The sequence below is a fragment of the Tiliqua scincoides genome, chromosome 15 (assembly GCF_035046505.1).
Source record: "Tiliqua scincoides isolate rTilSci1 chromosome 15, rTilSci1.hap2, whole genome shotgun sequence".
In the NCBI taxonomy this organism is placed as follows: domain Eukaryota; kingdom Metazoa; phylum Chordata; class Lepidosauria; order Squamata; family Scincidae; genus Tiliqua; species Tiliqua scincoides.
In genome coordinates, this window is record NC_089835.1 from 2,708,977 (window position 1) to 2,730,778 (window position 21,802).

The 21,802-nt window shown below is 49.6% G+C and overlaps 1 protein-coding gene across 1 annotated transcript; it reads right to left on the bottom strand.

The window, feature by feature from the left end:
- Positions 1–2,703: 2,703 nt before the first annotated feature.
- Positions 2,704–19,992, bottom strand: LOC136635080 (actin, alpha cardiac muscle 1-like). Its single transcript, XM_066610180.1, has 7 exons — positions 19,863–19,992; positions 18,160–18,300; positions 12,604–12,928; positions 10,869–11,030; positions 9,740–9,931; positions 5,876–6,057; positions 2,704–3,206 (listed from the first exon to the last, which is right to left on the bottom strand). Exons 2-7 carry the CDS (start codon positions 18,286–18,288, stop codon positions 3,063–3,065), a joined length of 1,134 nt encoding a protein of 377 aa, XP_066466277.1. The 5' UTR covers positions 18,289–18,300; positions 19,863–19,992; the 3' UTR covers positions 2,704–3,062.
- Between the last annotated feature and the right edge of the window lie 1,810 nt (positions 19,993–21,802).

A 21,802-nucleotide genomic window follows, 5' to 3' on the forward strand; every position in this document is an offset into this window, starting at 1 on the left:
GTAATGCCTTTTTTAAACTATGGGTAAACTCATTTTCCCCATAATGAATGTCCATTTGATTAACTTGCTACATGAACATTTTACATCCTTTCTCAATCTCCTGATACCTGGATTTCTCCTCCAATCAACATCAAGGGAAAATTAATGGTTTGTTCACTCCTGCTTATGTTTTTTGGGTTTAGTTCTTATGTTCTCCCAATCTGGCATGCTTTAGTGCTTTATATCTTCCCCCCCCCCTCCCCGGGGCTTGTCTCCTTCTCTTCATTTCTCTGCCCTCTTGTGTGTTTGTTTTCTAGGACGAAGTTTAAGGTAATTTCATTTCTTAGCAAACATTTTCATTTGAATCAAAGGGAACAATCTGACTTTCTTTCGGGGTGTTATGTTTTATTTGTATGTTTTTAAAAAAATAAACACTTCTGTCCAATCTCCAAAGGGGTGCTGTGTGCACGTGTGAATGAGTGTGCTGTGACTTTTCACCTGCCTTTGATGATATTGGCTGCAGTTTGGCCTCTGTTTCTTGCATCATAAATTTTGCCTACTCTTCGCATCATCCCAGAAAAAAGTTGTATATAAACTGCATTGAACTCCGTATTCTTAGTGCTTTGACAAAGACTATAGATTTACAAATATGTATTTTTCTTCCAAGTCTTTAAGCAGCTTCCAGCCCGTCATAGTGAGAGCAATACAGAATGCATTCTCCTTCAAAAGACACTTTCAGATTCCATAAACAGTGCCCATCTTCCAGGGCTGGCCTAGATGATACACTGGCTTTGGGGCTCCCACACCTCTCTGCTCAGTCACCGCCATTTCCCACTTCCTGGTTTGGAAGAGGAAGGAGAGGTGGAAGTGCACTTTCTCCTCCATTTTCCCGCTATTTCTCCCTTTTCCAAACTAGGGAGTGGAAGGAAACAGAGGCTGGCTCATCGCCAGGGAAGGGTGTGGAGCATTTGGCATGCTGCCTCAAAGGATGGCAGGTCTTGGGCCAGGCCTCCCCATCCAAGTTTCTCTAAACCAGGGGGTCTCCAAACCCCGGCCCGGGGGCCAGATGTGGTCCGTGGCCAGCCTCTGATCCCCTGAGAGCCTCTGACCCAGTTGACCAAACGCAACCAGAGTTGTGCTTGTGGGGTGGGGAAATGGAGGTCCATTTAAGTGTGCTTTATTTCTTGGGCTGTGTTGGTGCTTAGAGAAATCCAGGGCATTTGAGTCCATTCTTTCATTCATCTAAATTCCATCTCTAATGCATTTATTTAAATTTTATATTTAATTTTTTTCCCGGCCCTTGACACTGTGCCAGATATTTGATGTGGCCCTTCGGTCGAAAAGTTTAGAGACCCCTGTGACTCAAGGAAACCAGTTCTCCCTCTTTCTCAGTCTGCCTCCCCAACCTTTGTTGTGTTTCCTCTCCTACTGGCACAGTCAGTACTGTCTCATGTCATACTTGTTCTCGAGGCGGTGCAGTGATTTTCTTTTAATTTCTTAACCTCGTGTACTTCTGCACACCTGGGGAGTCTTCCCATTGATGTAGAGACCTCTACCTGGCTTACAGGTAGCCCCATCTTTGCTTTCAGTCTGAGAGCGATGGCTGAGTCTGCCACCTCATAGATTGATACTGATGCCAAGATCTGCTCTTGTGCTGCTTGCGTGCAAGTTTGCCTGCTTCATGTGTAACTTTTGAGTAATTGATTCTGCAGTGTTTCTCATGTGTCATCCTTGTTGTGTGAAGAGGCAAAGAGCTCTGCAGGCCACAGCAGCCTCATCCTGTGGCAGTTTGCCTGCCCTACTGCTCTGAAACGTATTTCTAAAAAGAAGATTTATGCCTCCCCCCCTTTTGACCTCAAACCATCTTCAAGGTGGCTTACAGCAGATTGAAACAATGTGAGATGCCCGACACCTTCTCTGTCAGTAGTGGGGTGATCAGGGAGCTCGTGGGCAGGGAGACAGTATTTACAGGCCTTGACATTTTAGCAGCCATGAGCACTACACACTTGAATGGCAGACACATGGGGTGCTCTCTGTTAGCACCTTAAATTGGAACTCCCTACTGCCGAAGACTTGCAATACCCCACTTTCTCCTAACCTTTAAGTAGATGCTCCCAAGTAACACTTGTTTCAGCAGGTCTTTGAGGGATGGAGGAGGGCTAGGAGTGTTCAGCCCCCCAGAGACTTGGTAAATTGTATTGTATTGGCAACCTTCAGTCTCGAAAGACTATGGTATCGCACTCTGAAAGGTGGTTCTGGAACCATGGGTCTAGTGTGGCTGAAAAGGCCAATCCGGGAGTGACAATCCCTTCCACACCGGGAGCAACTGCAGTCTGTCCCTGGTCTGTCTCCCTGGCTATGGGCCTTCCTTCCTTGCCTCTTTGCCTCAGACTGTTGGCCAAGTGTCTCTTCAAACTGGGAAAGGCCATGCTGCACAGCCTGCCTCCAAGCGGGCCGCTCAGAGGCCAGGGTTTCCCACCTGTTGAGGTCCACTCCTAAGGCCTTCAGATCCCTCTTGCAGATGTCCTTGTATCGCAGCTGTGGTCTACCTGTAGGGCGCTTTCCTTGCACGAGTTCTCCATAGAGGAGATCCTTTGGGATTCGGCCATCATCCATTCTCACGACATGACTGAGCCAACGCAGGCGTCTCTGTTTCAGAAGTGCATACATGCACTTGGTAAAAGGTGGACTCAAAAAGGATCAGTCTTCCATCATGTTTCCACTGTAAAAAGTTTTTTATTTCTTTAAGGCTTTGGAGGGGTGTGGGAGAAGTTAGTGTGTTTGTGTTTCATTCTTAATCAATAAAAACCTGTTTCTAAAGATGAAAAAGTGTGGGACTTGAGCTCTGATGCTTGAGCTCAAGGTGACGGCTGTCTTGCAGTAGAGAAGGCACACAGTGGAAGGAGAGTCCGAGGTGCCAAAAAGTCTTCTACAACCTTTCCCCCATTTTATACTTGTGAGTAAACTTCCTGACAGTGGGTGGTATCTGGGGGGCAAAGGAGGAGCAAAAGGCATTTTGGGCTGGGATGGGGGGATGGTAGTCTGGGCATGAAATGAGAAGCAAGGAGGGGAGAGAGGGGTGTTCAGAAGCACTTCCTGTGGACGATAGAAGGGCCTGCTTCATCATATTCCTGTTTGCTGATCCACATCTGCTGGAAGGTGGAGAGTGAAGCCAAGATGGAACCGCCAATCCACACAGAATATTTGCGCTCAGGTGGGGCGATGATCTAGAGCAGAAGACAAATTGCATCAGGTTGATTATGTTCTCACCTAGAGGGAAGGACCCCGTTAGCCCCACGTAATCCCCTGGGTCAGGGGTGCCCAAACCCCAGCCCTGGGGCCACTTGCGGCCCTCAAGGACTCCCAATGTGGCCTCAGGGAGCCCCCAGTGTCTAATGAGCATCTGGCCCTCTGGAGATTTGTTGGAGCCTGCACTGGCCTGACACAACTGCTTTCAGCGTGAGGGCAACTGTTTGACCTCTTGCATGAGCTGTGGGATGAGGGCTCCCTCCCCTGCTTGCTGTTTCACATCTGTGATGCAGTAGCAGCAGCAAAGGAAAGGCTGGCCTTGCTTTGTGCAAGGCCTTTTATAGGTCTTGAGCTATTGCAAGACCTTCATTCATTCATATAAGTTCATCTTTAATATATTCATTTATGTAAACTTATGTAAATTTATTCAAATTTTAAATGTAAATTAATTTTTTTTTAATCCGATCCCCGACACAGTGTCAGAGAGATGATGTGGCCCTCCTGCCAAAAACTTTGGGCAGCCCTGCCTTAGGTCATTGGTTCTCAAACTTCTTAGCACTGGGACCCACTTTTTAGAACGGCAATCTGTTGGAAGTGGTGATATTAACCTGGAAGTGATGTCATGGCTGGAAGTGACACCATCAAGGAAAATTTTTAACACCCTGATACGACATAATCAAAGCAGTCAATTAAAGTTTACATTAAGTTAAGTTTAACTATTTATTTAAAGTAAAGAAGAACTCTCCTAACCCTTCTAAGCCATTGCTGGTCTCTTTAAAAAGCATTCTCCAAACATGCCAAGAGCTGCAATCCTATCCACACTTACTGAGGAGTAAGCCCCATTGATTGTCATTGTAAAAGGTATATACATAATCACCTATTAAAAGTACAGATCTGTAACACTTCCCCAAATGCAGTCACATACCATGGTAGCATCAACTTGGATAGAATACAAATAAAATACCAAAACGAATGGGGACCCACCTGAAATTGACTCGTGACCAACCTAGTGGGTCCCAACCCCACAGTATGGGAAACACTGCCCTAGGTTGTCTTTTAAATTTTTACATCCCACTTTTTCAGGACAGCTGACTCTGCCTGAAGCTATTCCTGGAGGTATTCCCCCTGCCTTTTATGCTGTATGTTGGAAATTCATTTCCCACCTTGAGTTTTCAACCCCCCTCCCCAGCTACAAGCCCTTGGCTGCATCATTCTTGGTTCACACTAGGCTTTCCAACACAGCATTAATCGTTGCAGAACCCAGAGCTCAGAGCTAAACTGTATATGGACAATAGGGGACTGGAGTGATTGCTGAATTTACATTGTCTCTTTGACCTGCTGCATTTCTCTTCCAGCAAATTTGGGCTAATGGCTGTTTGCATTTGTGATCTGCTCTGGTCCTCTCTCAAAAGCATACTTTTTGCTGGAGAAAGGCAGGAGCCAGAAATGCCCTTGGGCCACGCACTCTGCCAAATCAAAACTGGCTTATCTTTTGCAAGAGGGGGCAAGGAGTCAAATAGGCCAGTGTTTCTCAAACTGTGGGTAAGAACCCACTAGGTGGGTCGCGAGCCAATTTCAAGTGGGTCCCCATTCATTTCAATATTTTATTTTTCATGTATTCGACTTGATGCTCCCATGGTATGTGACTGCATTTGGGGAAATGTGACAGGCCTGTACTTTTAACAAGCTACTCTGTATATTCTTTTAACAATTATCGTCAGTGGAACTTACTCCTGGGTAATTGTGGGTAGGATTGCAGCCTAGGATTGGTAAAAATCTTCCCGCTTGATGACGTCACTTCTGGTCATGACATCTGGTGGGTCCTGACAGACTCTCATTCTAAAAAGTGGGTCCCGGTTCTAAATGGGTGAGAACCTCTGATATAGGCTGTTGAAACCCAGCCTCCAGCAACAGGATATCTTATTCCACCCCCTTACTGGCTTGTGGGGCTCCAGCAGGCTTTGTCTACCAGCTTCAAGTAACTTATAACCACAACTAGAAACTTGCTCACTTTTAAAAAAATAAAGCTGACCTTATTTGCCAAATTCTTCAGCCAACTGTCATGTTCTGTGGCCTTTCTGTGCTTCTGCAGCATTGTACTGGGGTGGGGCTGTAGCTAGGGCTACATTCCTATGCAGACTTCCTGGGAGTAGGCCCCATTGAACACAATAGGAGTTCTGAGTAAACCTGCATAGGACTGGGCTGTAAGTGGTATATATAGCCTTGCTTTGCATGCAAACTGTCCTGGGTAAAATCCCTGGCAGGATTTCCACGTTAAACCAGGAAACCTTGAAGAGCTGCTGCCAGTCAGTGCTAGACAATGCTGAGCTAAAGGGAGCAAAGGCCTGACTCAGTATGGCAGCTGTCTACCTAGTTCAATGTGGAGGCATGAGTTTCCCTAGGAAGAGATTGGCAGGGCTGGCATCTTCACCAAATTGAGCCCACCTCAGAACAGAGTTGTTGGGTTTTAAGCACATCCACCTTGCGGAGGGGATTCAAGGTGCCCCAGAGAGAGAAAGCACCGAGCAAAAAGTTGCCTTTGCGGAAGGAGGGGCCCATTGAACGTAGAGTAGCTTCTCCTTCCTGTACCGTGTTTGGGCCTCTCTCAGAATGTTGGGATTTACAGCCACCCACATGCAGCTCTCACCTTGATCTTCATGGTGCTGGGGGCCAAGGCAGTAATCTCTTTCTGCATCCGGTCAGCAATGCCAGGGTACATGGTAGTGCCACCAGAGAGGACGTTGTTGGCATACAGGTCCTTGCGGATGTCTATGTCGCATTTCATGATGGAGTTGTAGGTGGTCTCATGGATGCCTGCAGACTCCATGCCTGGGCAGAAGGTCAGATGGTGAAATTGGACTCCCTCCCTCCCTCTGTGTGTGTGTGTGTGTGTGTGTGTCTGTCCTGTGCATGGTGACATGATTGTGTCTGTTTCCAGGGCTGGCCCTCAGAGGAGCCCCTGTGAGGTCTGCTACTCTGTCCTGCTTTTGCACTTTCCAGAGAGGCAGCTGGGAGGAAGCGGGTCACTGGATCAGGTGCTTGACCTGATCCAGATGTTCTTATTACAGCGATGTGTCCTTGGCAGCACATGGGGGGGGGGATCTGGCTGCCATTTTCTGGTGGCAATTAAGGAACCCCAGTCATACTGCTGTCACTGCCCCCCTCCTCCATGCTCCCTCCCACGTAGAGAGGCAGGGAAGGGAGAAAGGAGGATACATACTCCCCCCCCCATATGTATTACTTCAGAGAATCTTGTCTGGGAATCGACATCCCAAAGGGCCATGGCGTCTTTTGGATGCAGTAGCCACATTTACTGCGTTGCCATCCTCTGTTTTGCCCTTCACCGACTGACCAGTTAAGCAGGGACTTGACTCTGAACCAGCTTGCTGGACCGGGGAGCCCACTGGACTCCCAAGAGTGGGGAAACACAAAGGGCTCAGGTGACCATAAGTGATCACTCCAACAGTGACAACCAGAGGAGTACCTATAAAAAGCCAGGTCATGCTCCCCCCATAAACTTGCCTTGCACTCTCCAATAGCACCCTAAACGCTTGACCAAAGTCGAGCATTCACACATCTTTCTGGAGGGATTCCTCACGAGCCCTGTGTGGTCCTGCCATGCACAGAGGAGCTTAGAGAAAGGAGGGTGTGTGTGTGTGTGTGTGTGTGTTTCAAAGGGTGGGAGAGCTTTTAAGGAACGACATCCACAGAAAAGAATTCTTCTCCAAGGCCAAAAGTCAAAGGGTTTTGCCATGGCCTATGCAGCAGCTGGCAACAGGAGAAGGTGCTTATCTCAAATAGGAGGTGCTCTCCTAGAATTCCTGGCCTATTTTGGGTGGGAAAAGACCAACCAGGAGCCCTGCCCTGGAGAGGCCAGCTGTCCTCTCTGCCCACCGCCAAAGCCCCAGGGCCTTTTCAGAAGTGGAATGTGTACCCGATCAGTTTACTGTCTGTTTACCCGATCAGCCTCGGTCAGTTTAATCAAGCCGCCCTCTCTCTGCTTGTTTCCCCCACAATTCCTGATGCGTCTCCAGTAAGGTTTAGCATTCGTGACATCCTGTGATATTTTTCCCCCAGTCTTGAAGGAACAGCTTGACCTTTTGGCCACTGAAGCACTGTGCGCCCTCCCTCCCTGACACCTCTTTTAAGTGCCACCCTGCCTGGCAATCGTCTGTGTCTTGATGGTTCCGTAAGCAACAGCATCCCTTTCTAAAGAAACCAGCTGGGGTGATTGTCTTTCATACTGATCAAGGCATAAAGGGTGGCAGAAGGGAGCTAGCTTGCGAGGGGGCTTGGAGAAGGGAGAGGGGTTCAAACTTCATGAGTGGTGTGGGCAGAGCAAGTGGGAGGTACAAATGTTACAACATTTGTACAACAAATGTTCTCTTCGTGAGTACAAAAAGAGTGAGTTTTTGGAAATGATAGGCTAAGGCCACAATCCTAACCAATTTTCCAACATTGTCATACGCAGCAACTGTTACCCTGCACATGCCTGATTTTGTCTGATCTTGGAAGCTAAGCAGGGTCAGGCCTGGTTAGTACTTGGATGGGAGACCGCCTGGGAATACCGGGCGCTGTAGGCTTATGCCATGATCTTGGAAGCTAAGCAGGGTCAGGCCTGGTTAGTACTTGGATGGGAGACTGCCTGGGAATACCGGGGGCTGTAGGCTTATGCCATGATCTTGGAAGCTAAGCAGGGTCAGGCCTGGTTAGTACTTGGATGGGAGACCGCCTGGGAATACCGGGCGCTGTAGGCTTATACCATGATCTGGGAAGCTAAGCACGGTCAGGCCTGGTTAGTACTTGGATGGGAGACCGCCTGGAAATACTGGGTGCTGTAGGCTTATACCATGATCTGGGAAGCTAAGCAGGGTCAGGCCTGGTTAGTACTTGGATGGGAGACCGCTTGGGAATACCGGGTGCTGTAGGCTTATACCATAGTCTTTCCAGACTGAAGGTTGCCAACCATAACTGCAATGCAACTCCGAGGTAAGGGAACAAACATTGCCTTAGCTTGAGGAGGCCTCCGTGACTGCCCCCCAACTGCAGGATGCAGCCGATGCCCCACTGTCACAGCTATGCCAGTGCTGGAAGGTTGGTGAGGATTGCACCCTTAGTGCGATTTCATGTGAAATCCAGGGTACATATCTGTGTGCTTGTCATTATAGCTGAGATTTGGCGCTCTGCATGACAAGCTCCTTAACTTCAAAATGTACCACTGTGTCCTGGGTTGGCCCCCAGTCATGTCTCTTATCTGATGAGATTGCCAGCTGCCTCTTCCCACTCCCTGGACTGGAGAAAAAAGTGGGGGATGGAGTGGACACTGTAGCCCACCTCCCTTCCACTCTGTCCCAGTGTTTCTTTTCCACTCCAGGGAGTGAGGAGGAGGGGCAAGTAGACAGAAGCAGGTGCATGACCTTGCCTCCTTCTGCTTCCGGGGCTGTAGCCTCAGCTGGCTTCACAAATGCGCCACTCTAATGACACTAGGCATCCTGATGGCCAAGAATTGGAAACATCTTTGGTCAATGCTGCAACGGGGAGTAGTGAGCCCCGTTGCAGCAGATGCCAGAAAAGGAAACCTTACAGGTAGATTCTTGTGTTGCACACGTTGGGGAAACTGAGCCCACTCGAGATTGAATGCCGCATCTCAAAAAAGACATAGTGGAAATGGAAAAGGTGCAAAAGAGAGCGACTAAGATGATTATGGGGCTGGGGCACCTTCCTTATGAGGAAAGGCTACGGCGTTTGGGCCTCTTCAGCCTAGAAAAGAGACGCCTGAGGGGGGACATGATTGAGACATACAAAATTATGCAGGGGATGGACAGAGTGGATAGAGAGATGCTCTTTACACTCTCACATAACACCAGAACCACTGGTGTTAGGGGACATCCACTAAAATTGAGTGTTGGGAGAGTTAGACGAAAGAATTTCTTTACGCAGCGTGTGGTTGGTCTGTGGAACTCTTTGCCACAGGATGTGGTGCTGGCGACTGGCCTCAACGCCTTTAAAAGGGGATTGGACAAGTTTCTGGAGGAAAAATCCATTATGGGTTACAAGCCATGATGTGTATGCGCAACCTCCTGATTTTAGAAATGGGCTATGTCAGAAGGCCAGTGCAAGGGAGGGCACCAGGATGAGGTCTCTTGTTATCTGGTGTGCTCCCTGGGGCATTTGGTGGGCCGCTGTGAGATACAGGAAGCTGGAGATACAGGAAGATGGGCCTATGGCCTGATCCAGTGGGGCTGTTCTTATGTTCTTATGTCACATTCATTCCTGCAGTAGGCAGGAGGCCTCTCCAGGTGTGCCTGCCTCCCTTGCGCTCTGTGCCTCCCTTTCTCAACCCAGGCCTCTCCTGGAAGTGCTGGTCTGGACAGAGCAGGAGCAGCACCTCCTGCAGCAGCAGGACCAAGTACCCCTCTCAACCTGTGACATCACCAGTTGGAAAGCACTGCTCGAAATCCCCTCGCCAGACCTGCCCCCAGCTTGCACTGCAGGCCTTCTGCTGCCTTACCAATAAAAGAGGGCTGGAACAGGGTCTCTGGGCAGCGGAAGCGCTCGTTGCCAATGGTGATGACCTGCCCATCGGGGAGCTCGTAGCTCTTCTCCAGGGACGAGGAGGAGGCGGCCGTGGCCATCTCGTTCTCAAAGTCCAGCGCCACGTAGCCCAGCTTCTCCTTGATGTCACGCACAATCTCCCGCTCGGCTGTGGGAAGGGGGAAGGGGTTCGTTCAGCCAGTTGGAGTGCGGCCCGCTCTGTGGAAGACGGACCTCATCCTTCTGGGACAGTAGCTGAGCTGAAGCACGTCTCAGCTGCGTGAATCAACCGCACTTGGAATTGCGGGGGAGATTGGAACACACGTAAGCTGCGCTTGGAAGAGCAGGCGCGACCCTCGGGTGTTTGGAGCCGTGTAATTCTTTGTAAGGGTGAGAGCTCTAATTCAGTTCTTCGATACCCTAATCTCCCTATCACACCAGCTCTTTTGAGACAGGTGTGGGGCAGTGCTGATGCTAGGGGGGAAGCCCTGTGCTGAGGTTCCTGCTGCTGTCACATGGGGTGCTGCCAACAGTGAGTGTTCAGAGCTTCAGACCAGCTAAGTGGACCCTCTGGATGTAGCTACTCAGCCTGTTCCCCACCTGGTTGACTCCGACACCACCCCTGCCGCTGCGGAAGGTAGTTCAGCTCAATCCGAGTGACTCTACTTGTGCTGTTGGCCCTGCTGTGCATGGTTCCACCCCCCTGTGAATATGGGGTGGGGGGGGTCCCAATCAGGACTGAGGAGGGTTTAAACCCAGTTCCCTGCTGCAGTCCCAATTTGGGTGCTTGATGTGGGGAAGAGAGTCCATTCTGTTGTTCTAATTGGAGCATCTCTTTTTCCAGGGCAAATTGCACAGCTATAGGTCCTGATCTCGACTGGGACCACAGGCCTCAGCGTCCTGATCCAGATTATGGGGCTCTCCACCCCCCCCCAACCCAAAAGCAAGGTGGTCAATGACGTGATGGAAGTGTGGTGTATTTTGGAGTTGCCTCATCCGGTGACGCCTGCTCTCCTCCACCCCGCAGAGCGTCCTCTCTTTCCTCCTGGCCTTCTGGCGCCCTCCCTTGCCGGCCAGTTCTGCCAGCCCTGTGCCAGCTCCCTTACCTGTTGTGACAAAGGAATAGCCACGCTCAGTGAGGATCTTCATCAAGTAGTCGGTGAGGTCGCGGCCGGCCAGGTCCAAGCGCTGGATGGCGTGGGGCAAGGCGTAGCCCTCATAAATGGGGACGTTGTGGGTGACGCCGTCCCCGGAATCCAGCACAATTCCTGCAGAAGGGGAAACCTGGGTCGGGAGAGAGCTAGGGCAGGAAGGGAGGTTGGAGCACTACAACAATTTTAGAGGCGGTGGAAAGGCTAGGGGGTGTAGCTCCACTGCCTGCCTGTCTCTGGTTCCCTCTTCCACTCTCCCTCTCCTTTCCCCTGCCTTTTCCAGGTCAGGCTGAAGAGGAAGAACATGGTGCTTCTCAGTTACGTGGAAGGGTGTTGGCTGGCAAATCATCTTCCCAAGTATTTCTCCTGCAGATGTGTGCGTGCAAAGCGTGCACACTGAATATGCCAGGGGAGCATGTATACAAAGTCCCTTGACTTCCTCTCCATAATCTGCAGAAACCTTAGTCAACATGAGCCCATTTTTTACAGCTTAAGCTTGCACAAGCTAGCCTGCTACTCAGGGGCACTTGCAACCCAGGAGTCTGCTTCATGCAGAGTCCAGGCCTTGGTCTGTCTGGTTCAGTATTGCTAAACATAAGAACATAAGAACATAAGAACAGCCCCACTGGATCAGGCCATAGGCCCATCTAGTCCAGCTTCCTGTATCTCACAGCGGCCCACCAAATGCCCCAGGGAGCACACCAGATAACAAGAGACCTCGTCCTGGTGCTCTCCCCTACATCTGGCATTCTGACTTAACCCATTCCTAAAATCAGGAGGTTGCGCATACACATCATGGCTTGTACCCCATAATGGATTTTTCCTCCAGAAACTCGTCCAATCCCCTTTTAAAGGCGTCTAGGCTAGACACCATCACCACATCCTGTGGCAAGGAGTTCCACAGACTGACCACACGCTGAGTAAAGAAATATTTTCTTTTGTCTGTCCTAACCCGCCCAACACTCAATTTTAGTGGATGTCCCCTGGTTCTGGTATTATGTGAGAGTGTAAAGAGCATCTCCCTATCTACTCTGTCCATCCCCTCTCCCTATCTACTCTGTCCATCCCCTGACCAGCAGCAGCTCTCACCAGGGTTTTCTGCAGAGGGTCTTTCCCAGCCCTAAACCACAGCTGCGATACAAGGACATCTGCAAGAGGGATCTGAAGGCCTTAGGAGTGGACCTCAACAAGTGGGAAACCCTGGCCTCTGAGCGGCCCGCTTGGAGGCAGGCTGTGCAGCATGGCCTTTCCCAGTTTGAAGAGACACTTGGCCAACAGTCTGAGGCTAAGAGGCAAAGAAGGAAGGCCCATAGCCAGGGAGACAGACCAGGGACAGACTGCACTTGCTCCTGGTGTGGAAGGGATTGTCGCTCCCGAATTGGCCTTTTCAGCCACACTAGACGCTGTTCCAGAACCACCTTTCAGAGCGCGATACCATAGTCTTTTGAGACTGAAGGTTGCCAACACACACTTTCCCAGCCCTACTTGCCAGGGATGGAACCTGACCCTTTACAAAGCAGCTGCTTTAACCAGGACGCTTTCAGAGTAATGCACCAAGTCCAGTCCTTGGAGCACCTCCAACTACAGCAGAGAAATTCCTGCCTGGAGAACGGCTGCCTGCCAGAGTTGGAGCCTGAACTGAACTGAACTGACCAACGGCCTGACTCTTTTAAGGCAGTTCCTCTCTTACCGGTGGTTCGGCCAGAGGCATAGAGTGACAGCACAGCCTGGATGGCGACATACATGGCGGGCACGTTGAAGGTCTCAAACATGATCTGGGTCATCTTTTCCCGGTTGGCCTTGGGGTTGAGGGGGGCCTCGGTGAGCAGGGTGGGGTGCTCCTCGGGGGCCACCCGCAGCTCGTTGTAGAAGGTATGGTGCCAGATCTTCTCCATGTCATCCCAGTTGGTGATGATGCCGTGCTCAATAGGATATTTCAGGGTCAGAATGCCTCGCTTGCTCTGGGCCTCGTCTCCCACATAGGAGTCTTTCTGCCCCATGCCCACCATGACGCCCTAGGAAGAAGTGGGGAGAGGGCTTGAGCTGATCAGAGGGATGGCCTCCTCTGCGTGCAGGAGGTATCGAACTCAGTCCCTACACCACCTCCAGCTGGGAAAGGACCTTTTCTGAAACCCTGGGAAGATGCTGCTGGCCAGTGCTTGACTCAGCCAGTTCCCCACCTGGCTGAATCCACCCCCCCCCCTTGTGTGGAAGGTGGTTCTGCCTGACAATGCTGAGCTGTACACACCGAGGGTGAGAAGGCAGCTTCATACGATGCCACTTGGTGCTTAATTTCTGGGGGGGAGGGGGAGAAAAGAGCTCTGTTTTGAATTGACTCTGTCCTTCCCATAAGAACATAAGAACCTAAGAACAGCCCCACTGGATCAGGCCATAGGCCCATCTAGTCCAGCTTCCTGGATCTCACAGCAGCCCACCAAATGCCCCAGGAAGCACACCAGGTAACAAGAGACCTCATCCCAGTGCCCTCCCTTGCATCTAGCATTCTGACATAGCCCATTTCTAAAATCAAGAGGTTGCGCATACACATCATGGCTTGTACCCCATAATGGATTTTTCCTCCAGAAACTTGTCCAATCCCCTTTTAAAGGTGTCCAGGCTAGACGCCATCACCACATCCTGTGGCAAGGAGTTCTACAGACCGACCACACGCTGAGTGAAGAAATGTTTTCTTTTGTCTGTTCTAACTCTCCCAACACTCAATTTTAGTGGATGTCCCCTCAAAAGTAAGGACTACTCAAAAGTAAGTCCTGTTGTGTTCAATGGGGCTTACGACCAGGTAAGTGTGTGTAGGACTGCAGCTTGAGCCACTATGCTATATCAGCTCTCATCAAATCCTTGCACTGAGTCAGGCCATTGGCCTGGTATTGTCTATCCTGCTTTTCCAACTCAGGCAAAGGGCCTTCCCAGCACCTGCTGCAGCTATTCCGTTTCCATTTGGACTGGAGATACCAGGAGGTGACCTTGGACCCTAGTGCATGATGAGCCACCAACGTGCAATCTTAACATACTTCTCTTGGGCTTTATTTGAACAGAGGCAGTAGCTGCAAAAATTGTCCTCCACTCTCCGTGCATTGACTCTGCCCTTCTTTTCATTCATTGCATCTGTTGTATTATCTTACTGCTGTTTAGTGTGGTTCAGGACTGGCCCATACATGAGAGTAGCAGACAGTTCCTTTGGACAGCAGAGTGACAGGGGCATCTGCCTGCACCCTCCCCTCTCCACCATAAGAACATAAGAAGAGCCCCACTGGATCAGGCCATAGGCCCATCTAGTCCAGCTTCCTGTATCTCACAGCGGCCCACCAAATGCCCCAGGGAGCACACCAGGTAACAAGAGACCTGCATCCTGGTGCCCTCCCTTGCATCTGACGTAGCCCATTTCTAAAATCAGGAGATTGCACATACACATCATGGCTTGTAACCCGTAATGGATTTTTCCTCCAGAAACTTGTCCAATCCCCTTTTAAAGGCATCCAGGCCAGTCGCCATCACCACATCCTGTGGCAAAGAGTTCCACAGACCAACCACACGCTGAGTAAAGAAATATTTCTTTTGTCTGTCCTAACCCTCCCTACACTAAATTTTAGTGGATGTCCCCTGGTTCTGGTGTTATGTGAGAGTGTAAAGAGCATCTCTCTATCCATTCTGTCCATTCTCTTTTTCCTAGTTCCTGGATTCGAGGAGAGGGAATGGACCCAATGCAAGGGAGGGCACCAGGATGCAAGTCTCTTGTTATCTGGTGTGCTCCCTGGGCATTTGGTGGACCACTGTGAGATGCAAGAAGCTGGACTAGATGGGCCTATGGCCTGATCCAGTGGGGCTCTTCTTATGATCAGAAGGGGAAGTGTGGAGGAAGAGAGTGGCAGACTAGAGTGTCTCTGATAGCTGATCACTCTTCTCCACATTTCCTGTTCTGCTCTGTTCCTCTTTCTTTTGGAGGCCAGGGACCAGGAAGAGGAAGACTGGGGGAGGGGGGATTTGTGTGTTTGATTTCTGTGAAGATTTTGGAACTTTCTGCCTGAGGCTTAAAAATCTCTTAAAGCCCTGGGGCCACCTACGGCCCTCAAGGACTCCCAGTCTGGCCCACTGGGAGCCCCCAGTCTCCAATGAGCTCTGGCCCTCCGGAGACTTGCTGCAGCCCACATTGGCCCAACGCAACTGTTCTCAGTGCAATGACCAACTATTCAACCTCTCATGTGAGCTGTGGGAGCCCTCTCCCTCCATTGCTTTGTTGTTTCATATCTGTGATGCAGCAGTGGCAGCAAAGGAAAGGTCAGCCTTGCTTTGTGCAAGGTCTTTTATAGGCCATGAACTATTGCAAGACTATTCATAAGAACATAAGAACAGCCCCACTGGATCAGGCCATAGGCCCATCTAGTCCAGCTTCCTGTATCTCACAGCGCCCACCAAATGCCCCAGGGAGCACACCAGATAACAAGAGACCTCATCCTGGTGCCCTCCCTTGCATCTGGCATTTGACATAACCCATTTCTAAAATCAGGAGGTTGCGCATACACATCATGGCTTGTACCCCGTAATGGATTTTTCCTCCAGAAACTTGTCCAATCCCCTTTTAAAGGCGTCTAGGCTAGACACCATCACCACATCCTGTGGCAAGGAGTTCCACAGACCGACCACACGCTGAGTAAAGAAATATTTTCTTTTGTCTGTCCTAACCCGCCCAACACTCAATTTTAGTGGATGTCCCCTGGTTCTGGTATTATGTGAGAGTGTAAAGAGCATCTCCCTATCCACTCTGTCCATCCCCTGCATAATTTTGTATGTCTCAATCATGTCCCCCCTCAGGTGTCTCTTTTCTAGGCTAAAGAGGCCCAAACACCATAGCCTTTCCTCATAAGGAAGGTGCCCCAGCCCCATAATCATCTTAGTCGCTCTCTTTTGCACCTTTTCCATTTCCACTATGTCTTTTTTGAGATGCGGCGACCAGAACTGGACACAATACTCCAGGTGTGGCCTTACCATCGATTTGTACAACGGCATTATAATACTAGCCGTTTTGTTCTCAATACCCTACCTAATGATCCCAAGCATAGAATTGGCCTTCTTCACTGCCGCCGCACATTGGGTCGACACTTTCATCGACCTGTCCACCACCACCCCGAGATCTCTCTCCTGATCTGTCACAGACAGCTCAGAACCCATCAGCCTATATCTAAAGTTTTGATTTTTTGCCCCAATGTACATGACTTTACACTTACTGACATTGAAGCGCATCTGCCATTTTGCTGCCCATTCTGCCAGTCTGGAGAGATCCTTCTGGAGCTCCTCACAATCACTTCTGGTCTTCACCACTCGGAAAAGTTTGGTGTCGTCTGCAAACTTAGCCACTTCACTGCTCAACCCTGTCTCCAGGTCATTTATGAAGAGGTTGAAAAGCACCGGTCCCAGGACAGATCCTTGGGGCACACCGCTTTTCACCTCTCTCCATTGTGAAAATTGCCCATTGACACCCACTCTCTGCTTCCTGGCCTCCAACCAGTTCTCAATCCACGAGAGGACCTGTCCTCTAATTCCCTGACTGTGGAGTTTTTTCAGTAGTCTTTGGTGAGGGACCGTGTCGAACGCCTTCTGAAAGTCCAGATATATAATGTCCACGGGTTCTCCCGCATCCACATGCCTGTTGACCTTTTCAAAGAATTCTATAAGGTTTGTGAGGCAAGACTTACCCTTACAGAAGCCATGCTGACTCTCCCTCAGCAAGGCCTGTTCGTCTATGTGTTTTGAGATCCTATCTTTGATGAGGCATTCCACCATCTTACCCGGTATGGATGTTAGGCTGACCGGCCTATAGTTTCCCGGGTCCCCCCTCTTTCCCTTTTTAAAAATAGGCGTGACAGTTGCTATCCTCCAATCTTTTTAGAATCTTTTATATTCATCCATATAAGTTCCATCTCTAATGTATTCATTTATCTAAATTTATTCAAATTTGAAATGTAAATTAACTCATTATTTCCCAGCCCCCTGCAGTGTCAGAGAGATGATGTGGCCCTCTTGCCAAAAAGTTTGGACACCCCTGTCTTAAAATACACGATTGGCTGGAGCAAAATTTTGATTCTGCAACTTGTGTCTTTTGAGAACAAGGCAGGTGATGGTCATCTCAAGTAAAATCATTTTTTGCTGTGGACATCATTGCAGGACTGTCCAGCTGCGGCTTGGGGAGGGTCACAAGAGCAGTGGGCAAAGCCTCTGGAAGTCAGGGAGTGGTGGGTGGGAACTATTCCTGTGTTGGGATGTCTCATCTGAAGCCATAGCCAAGCAGCTGTCTCAAAGGTGTAACTTCACCCAAGGGAAACCTGACCCTCTTGGAACTCCAAGAGGCAAATTATCTCTCAATTATCTCTTGATAATTCCTGGCTGGAATTTGTCAGGGACTTCCTCCCCCCCCTCCCCTCTGTGGGAATGATCTTTGATTACCTCTCCTGCTCTTCCAGGTCAGACTTTTTTGGCTTGGGGAGAAAGGGCAAACAATCCACACCCACTCTTCTCCCAGTCCTGGGCTAAGCTGAAGAAGGGGCTTCATAGCTTTGGAGAAGGCAAATCCCAGCTATCACCTAATGTCAAGCCCATCATCACATAGCTTGTGTGATGCGTGCCACTAAAATTCCAGGCCATGGTGGCCACCACCAGGGAAAGCTCTCCCTAAATCTTGGAGAGGACTACTTTAGCCAAGGGCTGACTCCAAACATAGGTTCTCGAATCGCAGGACTGTTCTGTCCCATTGATGGACAGTTGCTAAAGACCACCTCATAAGTAGCCAATCGCTGCCTCCTCTTTCAATGTGTTACAGTGGCTGTTTAATGTTTTGATGATTGAATTTGGTTCAGAAGAAGAAACCAGTTTTTCTTGTCTCAGGGTTGGCTGCCAAGGTGGCCTTTTGAATGGGGAAAGTGTCTTCCACTCATGGAAGGGGTACAAAGCTGGATGGGCCCATTGGAAAATTGAAACTGTATGGAGGGCCATTGAGTATTTCACTTTTTATCTTTCCCCAGCCTTTGTTTTTGAGTCAGAGAAATTCTGGGCCCGGGGTGGGGGCCCCCGGAGAGAGGGGACGTTTGCTTTCCTTGTGTTTTCTCTTACAGCCAGTTCTCTTGGGACACATAAGCTTGCTCATGCTCCATCAGAGCATAGATGCTCAGTCACCATGTGCCTGGGTCTTTTCCCTGGTTGCCGTATGCAGGATGGATACTTGGTTATCTTATGTTACCTGGTGTCTTGGGCGTCCAACGATGGAAGGAAAGACGGCCCGGGGGGCATCATCGCCAGCAAAGCCAGCCTTCACCAAACCAGACCCATTGTCACACACCAAGGCGGTAATCTCCTCATCATCGCACATGGCGTTGGCTCACTGGGGAAAAAATGGATGGTTAGGGTGAGATCCTAGAAGCAACCTGAGCTGACTTTGTTTCCTTCTGGACAGAGCACTCTGCCGACCGCATCTCCTGCACCAATTCAGGAGGCACAGAGAAGAAGGGCACTCCTGTGGATTTAATCTGGTTTCCCTTCCCAGTGTGATTCAATCAGGATTTGAGTAGGTCATTTGAGGTTCATCAGTAGCTGCTCTCGGCAGAGTCAGGCCCTTGATCCATCTAGCGCAGTATTGTCGAGCACTGACTGGCAGCAGCGCTCCATAGTTACAGACATGGGTTTTTCCCACCCCTGCTTGGGGATGACAACAGTGATTGAACCCAAGACATTCTCTGTGCACCTTAGACACGTGACTACTGAGCTGCCTTTCCTCCTTTTCTGTTTTGCTTGCCCTAGAATCGACAAACCCAAATTGTTGGGTGGAATTGCTATGAATCCTATCCAGTCTACCTTGTTTTTGTCCCCAGCCACAAACATAACCCAGGGCCCAATTCTATCCAGCTTTGCAGTGCTGATACAAATGGGGTATGTGCTACATCCTGCAGCTTGGGAACAATCACAGAGGCCTCCTCAAGGAAAGGGAACATTTGTTCCCTTACAAAGGGGCTGCATTGGCACTGGGAAGTTGGCTAGGATTGGGCCCACAGTGTCTCATGGCAACAGAAAAATGAGCAGGTGCGCTGCAGCTGAAGCTCTCGTGGGCTTCATCGATGCCATCAAAGATGCTTGGAAACTGTTAACAATGACATAATATTGTATGATTATTTTAATGCCCTTTGTTTCTAAAATATGGTGGTTGTTCATTGCATCAGCATGAAAAAAGGCTCAAGTACACAACAGTTTCTGCTACAGTAAATGTCTGAGACTCCAACAGTGCAATCCTATGCATGTCTACTCAGAAGTAAGCTCCATTGAGTTTAGTGGGACTTACTTCCAGGTAAGTGGGTATAGGATTGCTGCCCAAGTGTCACAAGACTTTTTCCCATTCAATGAGAGAGTTGAATTTTCCCCTGAAAAGCATTCATAGCTTTAATAGGAAGAATGAATGCATTAAGACTGCAATTCAATGCCTTTTTGTTTTCTTGGGAGTAAGCCCCATTAACCCATTTCTGCCCAGCCCACAGGTGCACACATTTGATCCCTGTTGGGCAGAAATGGCTTAAGCCTTAATGCATTATCTTCTGCTAAAAGACAGCACAGGAACTTGACCTTACAACCCCTCACTCCTTTTTTGTTAATCACCGCACTACAATGGCCAGACTGCTCTCTCCATCTCCTTCTAGCAGATGGGCAAAGATGAAATGAAATATTTTGATAGTGCAGACCCACCCCCAACATGGCAATTAAGTAATTAAGTCATTTCTGCCCATATACGCAACAAGGATCCAATGTATACACCTGTGGGCTGGGCAGAAATGGGTTCAATACGGAGTGTAAGAGAGGGGTCGGTTTTGATGCATGTTGGTTTTCTTTTGTTTCCCCAAGTGTAGGGCTCTGCCCCAAAGAGCTTACAATCAAAAACTGACTCCCAAAAGTACTCACCCGCTCCTGCAGCAGAGAGAGAGAAGCAGCAAGGAAGGGAAGAAAAGGAAGCAGAAGGAAGGGTAGCTGTGCTTAGGCTTGTTTTCCAGAGATTTATAGCCCTCACCTCCCAACTCTTTGGCCCTCCCCAACACCCGGCAGCCTCTCTCACATCCTGCCTGCCCCTGCAGAGGTTGGGGACTTTTCACGCATTCCATATTTGGGCAAGTTCCAGGCCACCTGTCACTTGGGCCTTTCATGGACATTCATGGCTTGAGTTGCTGGAGAAGGCAGGAGGATCTACCCACGTGCCCCCAGCACTGTTGCTTCTCTTCCCCTATCCTATTCTGCAGCCCTTGAAAGGCCAAAGCGGGGCGGGGGGGGGGGAGAGACCCCCTGCTTGAAGTAACCATGGCAAATGTCATTCCTTGGCCATGTACGGCAGTAACACCCTTACCGGAGAATCCCTCAGTATCCGGACAAGCCAATAAGGGTCACTGGACTCTCCTGATTGGAGGTGATGGAAGGAGGGAGCTGAGCACAGGGTTATTTGAGAGGACAAGGGAGAAATGTGGGAGACAAGAGCTGGAGTCTGGGGTCAAGGGTTGGGTGTCAGGCTGAATGAGTACCCCTAATGAATCACAATGGTACTAATACAGGACCGAATCAATGAGGAGGGTAGACCTCCTTAAGTCATATGCAGAGGGTTCAATCCCTGACAGCATCTTCAGTCCCTTCAATCCCTGACCAATCTTCAATTTTCAACCCCTTCAATCCCTGACAGCATCTCCTGGTAGGGCAGAGAAAATGTCTTGCTTTGAAACCTTTGAGAGCTGCTGCCAGCCTGTGACACCAACACAGACTAGAGCAGGGGTGTCGAACCTACAGCCAATGGGCCGAATGGCCCTGGAAGCAGATATCTGCCCCCCCCCATTATAATTGGGCTCTCCCAGTAGGCTCTCTCATATCTTGAAATTATGAACAAGATTTGCACCACACCCTACCTCCTCGCCAGATCTTCAATACACAAGGTGAGAACACAGTGCCTGTTTCTGGCCATCATGTGCTTCATGACGTCACTTTGTGCTTCATGATGTCACTTCCGGCCCTCAGCAGGCACCACGAAACGAACACTAACCATCCTCTGTGCAGTTAGACCTGCATCCTACAGCCCAATCCTAGTCATGTCTACTCAGAAGTAAGTCCCATTAGATTCAATGGGGCTTGCTCCCAGGAAAGTGTGGATAGGATTGGGCTGCTAGTTCCCTCCCTTCCATCTGGCATTCTGAGGTAGCCCACCTCTAAAATCAGGAGGTCGCACATATCCACCCGGCTTGTAACCTGTGATGGAGCTTTCCTCCAGAAACCTGTCCAATCCTCTTTTAAAGGCGTCTCAGCTGGATACAATCACCACATCCTGTGGCAAGGTGTTGCGCAGACTAATTACAGGCCAGGTAAAGAAATATTTCTTTATGCTTGTTCTAACTCCATTTTAGTGGATGTCTCTGGTTCTGGTGTTGTGTGAGAGGGAAAAGAACATTCGTCTATTCACTCTGTTCATCCCCTGCATAATTTTGCATGTCTCAGTCATGCCCCCCCCTTCACTTTTGCATAGGAGCGGGGGAATTTCAGCAGTAGCAGCTTGTCATCTCATCAATGGTGACTTGGAGAGGTACAGCCAGTTCAAAATGGCTTGAACTGAGCTCTGGAGCTACGTTTTAATCTTGTCTCTGGGAATAGATGGCTGCTGCCAGGATCTCTCACCCCCTTCTTCCTTCTCCAATCCAAGGAGGAAGGGCCATAGAGGTGGGTGCTCCCTCCCAGTCTTCTCCCTTGAGGCAGCTCTCTCAGTTGGCCTCATGGTTGGGTTGGCCTTGCCTTGAAAACTGTGAGCAGTGCAACATCTTGACTCCACCTACCCACTATTGAATACACTGACTTCAAAGGTAGGTCAGGGAGAA

Excerpts from the sequence above, each read along its gene's own strand:
- LOC136635080 (XM_066610180.1), bottom strand. The coding sequence starts at position 18,288 with ATGTGCGATGATGAGGAGATTACCGCCTTGGTGTGTGACAATGGGTCT. Across the intron at positions 9,932-10,868 it reads CTATTCCTTTGTCACAACAG|CCGAGCGGGAGATTGTGCGT; the intron begins GTAAGGGAGCTG and ends CCCTTCCCACAG. Across the intron at positions 6,058-9,739 it reads GTTCCAGCCCTCTTTTATTG|GCATGGAGTCTGCAGGCATC; the intron begins GTAAGGCAGCAG and ends CCTTCTGCCCAG.